General features: G+C 38.8%; 1 protein-coding gene across 1 annotated transcript; it reads left to right on the top strand.

Moving 5' to 3' along the window:
- Nucleotides 1–5,003: 5,003 nt before the first annotated feature.
- On the top strand, nt 5,004–6,110 carry LOC128621060 (uncharacterized). Its single transcript, XM_053646538.1, has 2 exons — nt 5,004–5,081; nt 5,589–6,110. Exons 1-2 carry the CDS (start codon nt 5,004–5,006, stop codon nt 6,108–6,110), a joined length of 600 nt encoding a protein of 199 aa, XP_053502513.1.
- Nucleotides 6,111–15,578: the final 9,468 nt, after the last annotated feature.

The following is a 15,578-nucleotide window of genomic DNA, read 5'->3' on the forward strand; positions in this document are numbered from 1 at the left end:
GTATTAGGCCCACTTTTTTCTTTTTTTTTTCCATTCTACATACCCCAGGGTCATTTTTAAACAGTTTGGAGTTCACCTTTTATAGTTACGCAGACGAGACATAGGTCTTCATAACTATAGAGCCAGATAATACATGAAACCGCCCGCACTGTACCTTTAACTGTATGAACTTAGTGAAGCAAAGAGAACAAGCGTTTGAACGAAAATACAGGAGTCGAATTGCAAATGATTTTTGTGTCATTTTAGGAACATATTGGACATTTCCCCTTAATGCAGGATGATAATAAAAATGTTAATATTAAAATTTAAGAAGAGCTTATACTGATATTTATGCAGGGAAAGTTGCGTAGTATTCAGAGTTGGGTTACACAGGCACTTTAGTTGATTTGCTGGGTTTTCTGTTCTTATGCTTTTAATTCATTCTTTTGAGCAACTGACTTCATCAAATTGATTGATTAATTTTTTATTCCAAGCATTCTCCTATAACAAATAAATAATAAAAAATGCACAGTTTAAAGGATAAGCATTCATCTGTTAACAGGTTAAGTTAATGAAGTTTTTTTTTTTTTTTTTTCATTTTTCCAAAATGTCTGACAGCGGTACTGGATTTAATGTTTACTTTTTATGTTAATTTATATAGCAACATCCACATATATATATATATATATATATATATATATATATATATATATATATATATATATATATATATATATATATATATATATATATATATATATATATATATATATATATATATATATATATATATATATATATATATATATATATATAATGCATGTCTGGTTTTCACTTTGCTACTACATCAGTCTATTTTTTTTCCTTTCCTAGTTTGTACATTGCCTGACCTTTTTGCCTTCCCACTGATTCTGATTACTGCCTTGCCCTTTCTGTTTGGCTGCCCGGGTTTGTGCAGTAAAACCTTTTGCATCCCAGCCTTCTCATTTCTGACAAATTGCCTCTCTAATACCAATGTAAAACCAAAAAAAAAAAAAAAAAAACCAAAAAAAAAAAAAAAAAAAACAGACAAAAACCTGCCTAAATGAAAAGGGGAGGGGGGGTCCGGATTTAAACATTTGTGAGTAAAAATAAATAAATAAATAACTAAATAAATAAATAGGATAGCAATGTCTTTGCAAAAAAAGGCATTCTAAACCTGAGCAGCCATTATTATTATTATTATTATTATTATTAAATAGAACATTTCTTAACAGCTTTTTTTTTTAAATATATGAATGGCACATACCTGCCAGAGATCGCCATATAAACTGTTCCACCACATTTTGTGCTTAATAGCCTAAAGCAGAAAGACTTCATTCTTGTACCTCATTCGTAGGATCATTTGATGATCTTAGACCCTGAATTGAGTGGGTCAGATATTCAGAGACGTATGAAGGTGCTAATCCATTAACAGCTTTATAAACCAGCAAAAGAATCCTCCAGCCAGTTTGGAAAAGGAGCAGGCAGCCAGTGCAACAATGCGGAAACAGGTGTAACGTGTTCGTTCTTTCTTTTGTACGTGTTAATGCTGTGACTGTGGCGTTTTAAAGAAAATACAGTGAGTGGAAATGTCTAACATGTTGCTAAAAATGAGAAAAATGAAGGCCACTAATTGCACCTATATTCCCGGATTTCTTTTTCGTTCTGCGTTATGCTTCGCACACTTTATACTTTATACAGATGATGAAATACAGTTTGTGAGCTCGTGTAAGATGTAAGGCGAGGGCATTATTTGGCCCTACAGATCTGTCGAGGTGTATCTCCTCTGTATATTTATGAAAGATGACGCTTCATGCTGTTCAGTAATATCCTTGTGGTATAATTCATTCATGTGGTAAGTCATCTTAGTCATCAGTAAGCACTTTAATTCACCTGGATTGATTTAGCACATGCTGTGATTAGGAAGCACTCAGTTTTCCATTTATTATATATATATTTAATATAGATGTGAATCAGTTGTGCCATTAACGTGTTTGCCATATTTTGGGCATATTAGGGCAGTGGTGGCTTGGTGGTTGAGGCTCTGGGTTACTGGTCAGAAGGTCGGGGGTTCAAGCCCCAGCACTGTCAAGCTAACACTGTTGGGCCCTTAAGCAAGGCCCTTAACCCTCTCCCCTCCAGGGGGTGCTGTATCATGGCTGACCCTGTGCTCTGACCCTAACATGCTGGGATATGTGAAGAAAAAAATTCACTCTGCCTGTAATGTATGTGTGACCAAGGAACACTCTTTATCATTATTTTGGCATTTATCAACATACTCACTTGAGTATGAAGTGAAACTTACGTAAGTCTATCAGGAATTTTTAGTTTGGCGAAAACATTTACAAAGTAAAACGTTTAGTAAAAAATTATTAATGAAGCCCATTGACGGGATTTGTTCCAGAGAAGAGAGAGTTTCATAAAAAATAACCATGACACTGAGCGTCCGCACGTCCCGTTTGCATTTTCATTCCGCATGAGAAATATCGTTGAAAGGGATCTGCTCCGTCCAAGGACACTAAACACAAAGGCAGTCCCTGAGGATAAAGAATGACCACTCACACAGAGCCAGGTGTCGTGTTCACTCTTCACACCACTTCTCTCCTCAGTATGATTACCACAGAAGAGTTTTTTTTTAAAGCAGGGGATGAAAGGCTTCCTTTGTGTTTTGGGTCATCAGAGCGAGTCGTAAGCATGAAGAGCTCCAAAACTCCAGTGCGTGGATGAATTAATACAATTTTTGTATCATGAGGACAAAGAACTCGAAAGAGATGGAGAATGAGATTGTTTAAGAGAGTCATTATACTATGACCATGGGTTAGCACTAGCAAGTGGGGAAAAAAACCAAAACATGAACCAGAACATGCATCTAGGCAACACACAGCTGCGATTTCAGCTGCAACAGCAAGCAACGACCAACAATATAAAAAAAAAACAACCCCAATTTTACGCATATTTGTTATGACACGGTAAAGAAACGGTAAAGGATTAATGTAATGACACTGCAAATGATTGAGCATGTGGTCTGACGGTTCCTCACTTCCACACTCACGAGTGATGTAGCTGAGGGGCGCACGGTGGCTTAGTGGTTAGCATGTTCGCCTCACACCTCCAGGGTCGGGGGTTCAATTCCCACAGTGACCCATCTACCTGTGCTGCAGTCCCCCAGTCCCCCAGTCCAAAGACATGCATGGTAGGCTGATTGGTGTGTCCAAAGTGTCCATAGTGTATGAATGGGTGTGTGAGTGTGTATGTGATAGTGCCCCTGTGCCCCTGTGATGGATTGGCACCCTGTCCAGGGTGTACCCCGCCTTGTGCCTGGGATAGGCTACGGGTTTCCCCGTGACCCTGAAAAGGATAAAGCGGTATAGAAGATGGATGGATGGTGTAGCTGAGGTTGAGGAACTGTCAGAGCCTGAAATCACACACCATGCTGTCACTGTGTAAATTTCTACATTTGGAGTATTTTCATCGCTTTCCAGTATTCCTAGGACATAGTGCTAGGGTTCATATTTAATTAAGAAAAAAAATAATAAGTTTAGGTCATGTCCGCTTTGGTTTTAAATACAGATTTGGATATTTTGAGAACTAATAAGATACAGATAGTATCATTGTGTTACATTGAGTCTACAGACACATTATGAAAATACTTTGAAAGAGGTCATTTGTGCCTCTGTTAAGTAGTACAGTTAGCTTGCATTGCTAATTTGCTAATCTACCGGACATTGCGACAACAGTACACGTCTCTACACACCCACAAGACACAAACTACAGGTGACACGAGCGCCTTGCTAGAGGTTTTTCCAGAGTGAACGCATGGTTATGTTGGAATTTTTTCCTCTAAACCAACCTTAAAAACAGCTTGTTTAAATGCTGTCTTCCTGTTGTTGTTGTTGTTGTTGTTGTTGTTTTCCAGGCACTTTTCTGTCTAACCTTTTCACACGCATAAAAAAACCACCGTGTGTGCTGCACATAATAATTATCACGGTCCAAAAAAATTGAAGGAACTGTAGACTCAAAACCAGTCGATGAATCATAGCTTAATGTGCTTGGTCTGAGTATTTTAACGTCTCATACATATTGAACAGCGTCTCATCTGCAGCGAGACGCATCAACTAAGAAGAAAAAAAAAAGAAAAAAAAAAGTGGTAAAATGTACACATTTCTGACACGGTCTGTACAAAATATTTACCGAATAAATAAGATTTATTTTTGCACCCGCACAACTGGAGCCTCGTCGAGCATATTTGAGCTGCGTCTTCTGATTAATTATGTATGTAATTTTTGCAGTCAAAGCTGAATGCCCTCCGAGCCAAGCACCATGGTGCTGTTACACACCAAGAATGTGAATATGCATCGAGTACGAATAGTTATAGGGGAGATAGCGACGGCAGACGACCCCGTGTGCCTTGAGCTCCTTCAGAACCTTCCTATAGAGGATGCTTGCCTTGTGACATTTACAAATCCATTCCAAAAAGGTCACCTTCTTATTAAAACCTTTTATTAACACTGCAGAAGAATGGCACAGGAAATGTCATACCTTTTTATCTACGATTTTATCTATTATTTAAAGCCTACATGCACTCAAAGCAGATCAAAAGCGGCGTGTAGGCGCGGGTGTGGGGGGTCAACAAAAACACTGTTCACGTCTACTTGGTCACTTTAAATTGCAGCGAGGCATACTCCAGAAATGAAAAGCAATCATGTTTCTAATAGGAGCCTGACAAACTTCAAAGGAAATAAAGATGCGGTGTAGAAAATGCTGTTTTCAAGGAGCTGACACTTTCGATAATGTCTTTAATTTCAGCGCGTTTGGTTCGGGGTGGCGACGTTTGGCAGGTTCGAGTGAAACTCGCCTCGGCGTGTAGCTCCCACATTAACATCCCATTTGCATGCATTAAGCAATCAGTGAATGGTCCCCTGCCATGAGTGTCAGTCTCATTACACAAAGGCTTCCAGTGGAGTTCTTCACACCCGGAGAACCCGCACACCACTGCGGTTAGAATGATTAAACTGCTGTCAAATGCATGGCTGAACTCTCAAGCCCAACAACACCAAGCCTCACTGAGTCTCCGCTGCCAGGTACAGCTCGGAGAAGGAAGCCGAGAGGGAACAGGAGAGGGGAAAAAAAATGATTTAATTGACTTTTTTTTGCTATAAGACGTTATTTCATGGTTGGGAGAAGAGTGTGCACATGCACAAGGTCTGACTCCAGGATGGCGTTACATTAATTACACAAATAAGCTACTTCAGGGTTTACCCAAGTGTCTCCGCTCAAAGTGAAAGCAGTAATAACAGCGTTAGGTCTGAAGTGCTCAAATTATACAAGTCTTAATAAAATATTTTCACTGAGCTGGTACATTTATAATGCAAGTGTAAGAAATTAACCATAATGATCAGTGACAGGAAGTGATATGTATTGACAATCATAAATGGACAACAATCATTGGTTATAATTCATTATATATTGTTATTGCTGATATATATTGTTGTTATATATTGTTGTTGTGATTGTTATTGAAAAAGGACAGACAGATGGTGTGCAAAAAAGAATTCGTATTTTAAACAATCCTCAGTCATGAATTAAAGGTAGAGCCACCAACCGCAGAGCCACCAACCGCAGAGCCACCAATCAGAGAGCCACCCACCGCAGAGCCACCAACCGCAGAGCCACCAACCGCAGAGCCACTAACCACTGAGCCACCAACCGCAGAGCCACCAACCGCAGAGCCACCAATCAGAGAGCCACCAACCGCAGAGCCACTAACCACTGAGCCACCAACCGCTGACCACCAACTGGAACCGCAGAGCCACCAACCACAGAGCCACCAACCTCTGAGCCACCAACTGGAGAGCCACCAACCGCTGAGCCACCGACCTCAGAGCCACCGACCTCAGAGCCACCAACCACTGAGCCACCAACCGCAGAGCCACCAAACCGCTGAGCCACCAACCTCTGAGCCACCAACCTCTGAGCCACCAACCGCAGAGCCACCAACCTCTGAGCCACCAACCGCTGAGCCACCAACCTCAGAGCCACCAACCTCAGAGCCACCAACCACTGAGCCACCAACCACTGAGCCACCAACCGCAGAGCCACCAAACCGCTAAGCCACCAACCTCTGAGCCACCAACTTCAACTGCAGAGCCCCCAACCGCTGAGCCACCAACCGCTGAGCCACCAACCACTGAGCCACCAACCGCAGAGCCACCAACCACTGCTCTGGAGTTTTACTCCTCTTATACCACAGCAATTTGCTGACGCTGACAACATTTCAGTAATTAAACAATGACACATTGTACTTTTATCCATTTACACGTATTTACATTGAATGCATTGGAATGTCCATAAAAAAAAAAACAAGTTAGTCCCTGTTACCACAAACACCAGCCTCTATTTTTTCCTTCGCTCGCTTGTCATCTTAGCAAGAAACCACAACGTGCAAACTCATCTGTCTTAAATTTGTCGGAAAACATCTGAGCGTTACCTCTGTTACAAAAGCGCTGACACTGGAGGCTCCTTCCATAAACGCTAAATAAACATCTCCTTACAGAAAACTTCACCATATCAACGATTATACACTTTTTAATCTGTTTATGTGCAGCATCCACCATGCAAGTCCCTGTGAATGCCGTTGCTATAGATACAGATGACTATCGATACAGTTTGCACTATGTATATGTAATGACTCATAATGAGACAGCACCTAAATGAAGCTCCACTCCTTCAGTGAATGAATGAGGTGTGAAATAAATGGATGAATGAATCAGTAGCAGTGTGAATTGGCAGGACATGCCAGCCTAGCTAAACAGCTATGATGGATGAGTTTCCATAAGCTCTATAATTATTGCAGCATTTCCTGGGTACTAGAAAACATTATTCATTATTCTACATGTAGCCTATACTATTATGGTTTAAAATGACATGTGCATATTTTAAAGCGTTTTCAAGCTCCTCTGTCAGGTTAGAACAGCACAATTCATATGCACCAGTCTAGAGTTTATCCAACAAAATGTGGAATTGTGATATTGAATGTCGACCTTCGACAGGCCTGAGGGGGAAAAGCTGAGGGACCTGAGAACCTCCCTGTTATGATTGCCTCGGAACTGACACGGGCAGACTTGAGCCGCAGAAATATAACACAACCTGTCTCTGAAATGTGAGTGTCATGGCCGTTCAAATGAGTTGGTCCGTATATGCCCCAGGCATAGCATTGAGCAGAATTACACCAGAAACAAACAAAAAAAAACCCAAAACAACCCAACATATTTCTGCAATAATGTGTTACCACCGGATATTTGGCATGGCACATGTCATTGTCATGAGAGGGTATTGCACGCTTTTTCATGTAAATGTACGCAGAGTTTATTGCTTTGTGTCAAAATCTTAGTTACAAGATAGAAGCAGCCAGCCGAAAAAATGTACTCAAATATAAAAAGTAAAAAGTGAATATTTTCAACAGATGAAATTATGTTCGCGTCATGGTTTCATGTGAAACGTCATTTTTAGGATATTTGTTGTTGTTGTTGTTGTTGTTGTTTTAAAGCAACTATGCCATTTTGCCTGTAAACATCCTTCAATTTCTGTAAGTGTCCTGATCATATGAATGACTTTGTTAATGAATTAATCAGAAGTTAAATATCCTGTAAATAACCAATATTTACCATTAACTACAGCTTGACTTGCAGCCTAGCCAATTATGTTAAACTAAGTCTGACTTAGCATTAGCAAGGAATAATCAGTTAATGCTACCAAATTACTCAAATACTCAAGTATTTTGCTCTGCACCTCTTTAAACCAAAAACAACCCATTAGCAACACTAGGTATAAATGCTCTTGTGTATTAACATGTCAGTCCAAATGACCATAAACATCAAGCAGTTTTCCACAAGACTCCCCGTGGTTTTGTGAGCCTTGACTGCTCAACATTCTTCAAATGGTAAATGATCTGCACTTACATAGCGCCTTTTTAACCTTAGTGGTTCTACAAAGCGTTTCACACTGTATCTCATTCACCCATTCACACACCGATGAAATCAGAGCTGTACGATGGCTAGCAAGGCGCTAACCTGCGATCGGGAGCAACTTGAGGTTCAATGTCTTACCCAAGGACACTTCGGCATGTGGAGACATGTGGGCCTGGTATCGAACCACCAACCCTGCGATTAGGGGACAACCTGCTCTACCACCTGAGCCAGAGCTTAGGCAGTAATGAGCTGAGGGCTTCATCCATTACACTTGTCAGCCTGGCCTGTTGTCATCCGGCCTTCACAAACACTATTTTCAGCCTGGCCAGGCTGCAGGCGGGTGCGGAGGACTCTTTTTTACATCAGGAGAAATTAAGTTAGTTCCAGTGTAGCCTCGGCGCTGAGAGCCAATCACTCCGGACCATGTGGCCTTGGTGACGCACGGAAGAGCTGCTCGGATAATTGGACATGCTTCAGCCAACATGAGGTAAATATATCTTTGTAAAGCTAGCTGGTGGATAGGATATGACAAAGAATGACAGTTGAATTAAAGTGAAGCTAAATAAGAATACTCACATTTCTATTAGCCTTCCATCATGTGGAACAGGATTACAGTGGTAATACTGATGCTGTTGCGTATACTATATATAATCCTCATTAATAACTTGTAGATTCTGTGGTTTTAATTCCCTGAAAAGTGCCAAAATCTAATAGGAATGGCTCTACATCTAAATTAAGGACGTAGCACAATCACACTATCTGAATCTGTATCTGTTTACTGCTCCAAAAATTCATATCTGTATCTGGATTTGTTCTGCATTCAATTTACCTCAGAAGTGGTAAGCCAGTGCTACAAATTAGGCAAAAACATATAGCTAACTATGATGAGTGATGTAGATTTATCTCTTCAAAACAGTGAACTGTATATTCAGTGTTATAGATTTAACAAGGGAGTATTAGGGGGTGTTTTCTTTGGTTTTTCTTGCGAAATATGAGTTCCGACTCTAGTGCAATGCAGCATTAAACCTTAAGTGCGTATGGCCTAAACCACAGGATTTTTTGATTTAGATTTTTTTTTTAAATTAAATATGACCACTACAATTACGCTTCTGGAAAACGCTGAATTCTGGCTCTGACAGTTCCTCACCCTCAGTTACATCAGTCCAGTTCATTATCAGTCACAACTTGAGGCTGTTTTTTTTTTTTTAATCCTGCAATATTTTCTAACAAATTTAGTTGGTTCTATTCCATCCATCCATTTTCCATACCACTTATCCTTCACAGGGTCATGGGCGAGCCATACGGGAACTCGTGTGGGGCACAAGGCGGGGGACACCCTGGACAGGGTGCCAACCCATCGCAGGGCACAATCACACACACATTCACATGTATCTGTATTTGTATCCACTGAGAACACATGATGTGTTCATTCTAAAGAATGTGCTAGTAATTGGTTACATCGCTAATCTCATCTCTAATCTAATCTAGATAGGAAAATACACAAGAGTGGGAAATACCTGAGTAAGTGTATTTAGTTGCTCTACCCAAGTACGTACTACTTTGGAGGATTTGTACCTTACTTAAGTATTATTGAAATTGAACACTTGTAATCATACTTAAAAAAAATTCCAAGATGAAGAAAGAATCATTGTGACCTTCGAAGTAATTATTACAAATCCGGAATTCCGTAAGATTTTTCTTAGCATCATGTCTTTTGCTGGAGTTATCAATTAATAGAGGATGAGATCCCTCTCATTTACCTCCCACTTAAAAGAAGATATGTCTTTAATGTTTGTCATTAAATTAAATTAATTAACTAAGTTTGATCAATTCGCTAGCTAAGTTTTGTATATTCGCTTGTTAAATTCGGTAAGTTTTGTATGTAGCTTGTTAAATTCGCTAGCTAAGTTTTGCATATTAGCTTGTTAAATTCGCTAGCTAAGTTTTGTATATTAGCTTGTTAAATTCGCTAGCTAAGTTTCGTATGTTAGCTTGTTAAATTCGCTAGCTAAGTTTCGTATGTTAGCTTGTTAAATTCGCTAGCTAAGTTTCGTATGTTAGCTTGTTAAATTCGCTAGCTAAGTTTTGTATATTAGCTTGTTCAATTCGCTAGCTAAGTTTCGCATGTTAGCTTGTTAAATTCGCTAGCTAAGTTTTGTATATTAGCTTGTTAAATTCGCTAGCTAAGTTTTGTATATTAGCTTGTTAAATTCGCTAGCTAAGTTTTGTATATTAGCTTGTTAAATTCGCTAGCTAAGTTTTGTATATTAGCTTGTTAAATTCGCTAGCTAAGTTTTGTATATTCGCTTGTTAAATTCGGTAAGTTTTGTATGTAGCTTGTTAAATTTGCTAGCTAAGTTTTGCATATTAGCTTGTTAAATTCGCTAGCTAAGTTTTGTATATTAGCTTGTTAAATTCGCTAGCTAAGTTTCGTATGTTAGCTTGTTAAATTCGCTAGCTAAGTTTCGTATGTTAGCTTGTTAAATTCGCTAGCTAAGTTTCGTATGTTAGCTTGTTAAATTCGCTAGCTAAGTTTCGTATATTAGCTTGTTCAATTCGCTAGCTAAGTTTCGCATGTTAGCTTGTTAAATTCGCTAGCTAAGTTTCGTATATTAGCTTGTTAAATTCGCTAGCTAAGTTTCGTATATTAGCTTGTTAAATTCGCTAGCTAAGTTTTGTATATTAGCTTGTTAAATTCGCTAGCTAAGTTTCGTATGTTAGCTTGTTCAGTTCGCTAGCTAAGTTTTGTATATTAGCTTGTTCAATTAACTAGCTAGTTATTTTTTGGTTTTGTTACTAATCTGTTTTTTTTGTTATTACTAATTAGCATTAATTTCAAAAAGGTTATTAAACATTAGCTAACGAATGAGAAATTATAGGTTTGTCGAAGTTAGCAGGATATTTACCTTATTACTGATTGCTTAGGCATGATGAGCTTGTGGTCCAAACTCTTAAACCTCACGTGAAGTTTAGCATCTTTTAATAAAAACTGAGTCATGCAAATAGTTACGCATTTGTAAGTGTAACCATGTTGGTTATTCATTTGAATGTGTTCATGTGTTTCAATTCATATATCATGTGTTGAAGTGCAAGAGTCCTTTAATAATGCATATAGATATTTATCTCTAGAAATCTGCGATAGAGCAAAACATTTATCTGGATGGTTATGAAACTGAAGTTATGTTTCTCTCTTTTGTAACTATTACACATCACCCCTGAGGCTATAGTACTTAAGTTTATTCTTTTATTTCTTGCGTGGGGAAATTATACATGAAAAGTTTTATTCTGTCTGCATTCAGCACCTCTGCTGCTGCTGCCGCTGTTGTTGTTGTTGTTGTGCATGGAGAAGGTGATGGGGAGGAAAATGACAGGGTGCAGAGGCGTGATGTGAGCATAGAAAACGGAGGAGCACCTGAGGAAGCGAAGGGATGGAGATCATTAAAGCAATTTTCACCCTGTGCCTGAAACCAGAGGAGACGTCAAGCCAGCTGTACGCGCTACGTTAAAATAAATAAATAAATAATGAAACAAATGAATAAATACCAGCACTTGTCAAGTCCTCTCCTCTGCTGAAGACAGTCAGATATATAATAAAGAATCTGATTGTTGATCAATTTTCTATAACAGCAGCTCTGACAAAGGGGTAGCTCTGTAGCTCGAGCTCTAATGTTCTAATACGTTACTGTTTCTATAGTAACAGCTTACACAGGGACTTGCATGGCAGTCATTCCACATTATTTAATATTAAAACCAATTAAAATGTTTTGTCACCTAACAAAGAAAAGCAGTTCATTCTTAATATGATGAAGTCTGTATATATATATATATATATATATATATATATATATATATATATATATATATATATATATATGAGAGTATACAGTTGCAATAAATTATATTTAGCTTCCTTTTTCTGCCCCAGCCAGGTACAGTACACTCAACAACCCCCTAGCCAGTTCAGGTATTTCATGTGTTCCAGCTCAAGCACAACTGGTGCAACTAATGACTTGATTAGTTGCATGAGGTGTGCTAGAGACAACACCTGTTTTGCATATTTGTGCTGTTGTGAAGGATTCTATTTAGGGGATTGAATAATTTAGAGATGGAGAAATCATTATCAGTTGCATTTTCAGCTGAATTTGGGGAAACCACTTGAAGCACTCGTTGTGTTTTTTTTTATTATTATTTGTTCATCGCAAACAGCTGAAAGTCTGTAAATTTTGACAATAAACCTGATTTGCAAGTTGTGATTCATGGAATTATGATTTATCACATAATTCTGATTTAGTAGATTTAGTATCTCGGAATTATGAGATATTACCTTGAGCTTGAGACTAAGAGGCAGTATCTCATAATTCTGACTGTATATTATCATTATGACTTCCAGCCACATATCGGAATTACGGCTTGGTATTTCGCAATAATTACTTGGTATCGTATAATTTTGACAATGTATCTCGAAATTATGACTTGTGTCTCATAATTGTGATGAGTATCTCATAATTGTGATGAGTATCTCATAATTATTCATTTTTATTTAGTATCAAATAATGATTAGTATCTCAGAATTAATTATGCGATGAATTATGTGCCAGTATCTAATAATTAATTATGAGATAGTATCTCAAGATTATGACTTAGCATCCTGAAATCCTTACTTGCTAACACAAATGGCAAAACATAACCGGTATAACCATCTCAGAATGTACACAATAGTATATATTGGCTTATTAACTTCAAGAGAGAGAGAGAGAGAAAGAGAGAGAGAAAAGCTGGTGAGGGAGTGACTGTTTATCGCTGCTGTAATGTAAGTGATAACAGGAAGTTTGTTTCAAAGATGTGTCCCAACATTAAATGTAACTATAAACAGAACTGTCTTTAATGAATAAAAACTGTAATCATTGGCAAGTTCACTTCAGACCGTGCTGTTATTGGATAATAATCAACGTTCAGGGTGGGAACAGTAACTCCGCTCCCTAAAACAGCACGCCTGAAGTGATTGATTTATGTCTGTTAAGTTGTTTCTGTGAATATAAGCACAGCTCTCATTCCTGGAGCAGTGCTTATATAACTGAAGGGTCAGTGAGACACAATGTCTGTCTCTCAGGGTCCATGAACACTGGTTGTTTTACTGGAGTGGGGAATATGGTGCAGTTTTATGTAGCTAATATACAAGCCAGCCTCGCAACCTTTTATGTCTTTTATGGAAGACTGCTGCAATAACAATAATTTAAGACATCTAAATTTAGGAAATAATGGGTGATTTTTGTGTCTTGAAAGGAAACTATAACATTAATGTTATATGTGTACTCTCCTATCTCTCTTCTCTTTTATTAAGTGTATGATCATGCATGTTTCTGTCCCTGAATGAGTCATGAAATCCAAATCCTTCCCTGGAGCCTGCGGCGTGACATATTTACTGTTTCACACTAAACCTTCTGTCCATAACAAGCTGTCAAAAGCTGTTAAGAATATATTTTCACTGTAAACACCACGCAAATAAATGTGACAAACGATAATGTGTCATTTAAAACATATAATTAGAAAACACTATGATTACAATGTAATTTAAACAAGAAATTTGTGCACCGTATCATGCTATAAATGCGTTTTACAGTTCAGCATGACAGCCTGTGTGGTATTGTGGGAAAATATTTAGCTTTCTGTGCTGAAGAAAACGTAAAGTTCCAGCTTTATCTTTGATTGTTACAAAACGACACTAGAAACTCCTTCCATAAAACTCTCCTTGAAGTTTTTTTTTTTACCTGTTCCTGTGTAAGAATTACGAACTTAACTGAATCCAGATTAAGCAGATATCAATAGGAGGCACACTGTTAGGGGGTATTTTTTGTTTGTTTTTTCCCCACTGGCCATCTGGTTGAGACTAGAGGTGTGCATTGAGTCTGGGATCCTGTGGAATGCAACAGAATAGTTGCGTGAGTGGGAAAGTTTTACTTTCATGATGGAATGATGATTGTCGACTTAGGAGAACCCAAGTGGACCACTGTACATCGATGGAACGATTGTGGAGAGAGTCAAAAGCTACAAGTTTCTTGGTGTGAACATGACTGAGGACCTCTCCTGGACTCTCAATACCACCTGCCTAGTCAAGAAAGCCCAGCAGAGCCTCCACGTCCTGCGGACGCTGAAGAGACCCAAATTCCCTCTTCTCATCCTTACCTCCTTCTACAGAGGGATGATAGACAGCGTCCTGACCAGCTGTCTCACTGTGTGGTACGGGAATCGCACAGTCTCCAACCGCAAGACCCTACAGAGAATTGTGAGGGCAGCTGAAAAGATCCTCGGGGTCTGTCTACCCATCAATGACACTCTTTCAACAATTGCAGATGGCCCCTCTCACCCCTCTCATGGACTCTTCATCCTCCTGCCATCTGGCAGAAGGTAATTGGAGTATCCGTTCCACCACCAGCAGACTCTGCAACAGTTCTTTCCTGAGGCAGTCAGATTACTCAACACCCTGCTGCCTCCCAATGCTCACCTGGGCTAGCCAAACACCTAACCAAGTAAGACTCATACCACTGCACAATGCACTTTACATAGCTGCATCAGTCACTTTATATTATGGAACTCATTTTTGCTGCTATACTTGTGCTGCTACACTACACAACAGTTTACAGTCCATGTTCTGTGTATTTATTGTCCTGTGTATTCACTGTTTTGTTCTGTATATTTAATGTTTTGCACTCATCTCACACTGTTTTGTATTTGCACTTCATGTAGTCTTGCGTACCCGGTCCTGAAGAAATGTCCTTTCATTCCAAAGTATACAATCTATATATGGGCTTTGTGTTTGTGGAAAACGACTTGAATTTTAGCAAAACTGCACAAAATTGCACAAAATTGTTTTGCACGGTCTTTCGTGCTTGATGTTGTGATGATGTCACGTGATGCGCCTGAGCCCAAACCTGTGGTAATCTTGGAAAATCGCAAAGCTCCTCCGAGTACTGTGGAGTTTGCTTGATCTTGATTTTGCGTTCATTTCTGAGATCGCAAAATCATGAAATCCTGGAGGGACGAACTATATTCCGGGGAAGACAAACGATTAAATTCGTTAGAAAATATCATAGGCAGCTGCAAAGAAAACTAATTTTTTTTTTTTTTAAGTCCCACTGAAAATAATTATGAACGGGAGGGATGTAGGTGAGGTTGAGGAACTGTTAGAGACAGAATCCATACACCCAAGTAAGTGAGAGTAATGTATTATAACGAGTGTGTTAATATAAACGTATGATTGGCGGCTGCACTTCCGTCAGAGCGGCTGTTTTAGAGAATTAATCAAACACCAAAAAATCTGACCGATCCGATTTGAGATTGAAGCATTGTTTTACATTAATATCTACTAGGTTTAAGCGGATTCATAGTTTTCTTTAGCATATATGACTGTCAATCTAATGAATTCATGACATGCCATCTTTAAATTAGCAGTGATCAGGTTCCCAAGTTGTCACGGTGATGGTCAGTCTACAGTTTAACGATGATTTTCTGCAAGATATAACTGAAAGACATTTTTGGGGAACAAACAGATGAGCTTTTTGTCGGTGGCTTAAACCATGGCTATTAAGAGGTTAAGCTCCATCCTTAGATGCG

This window comes from Ictalurus furcatus, chromosome 17 (assembly GCF_023375685.1).
Source record: "Ictalurus furcatus strain D&B chromosome 17, Billie_1.0, whole genome shotgun sequence".
Lineage (NCBI taxonomy): Eukaryota > Metazoa > Chordata > Actinopteri > Siluriformes > Ictaluridae > Ictalurus > Ictalurus furcatus.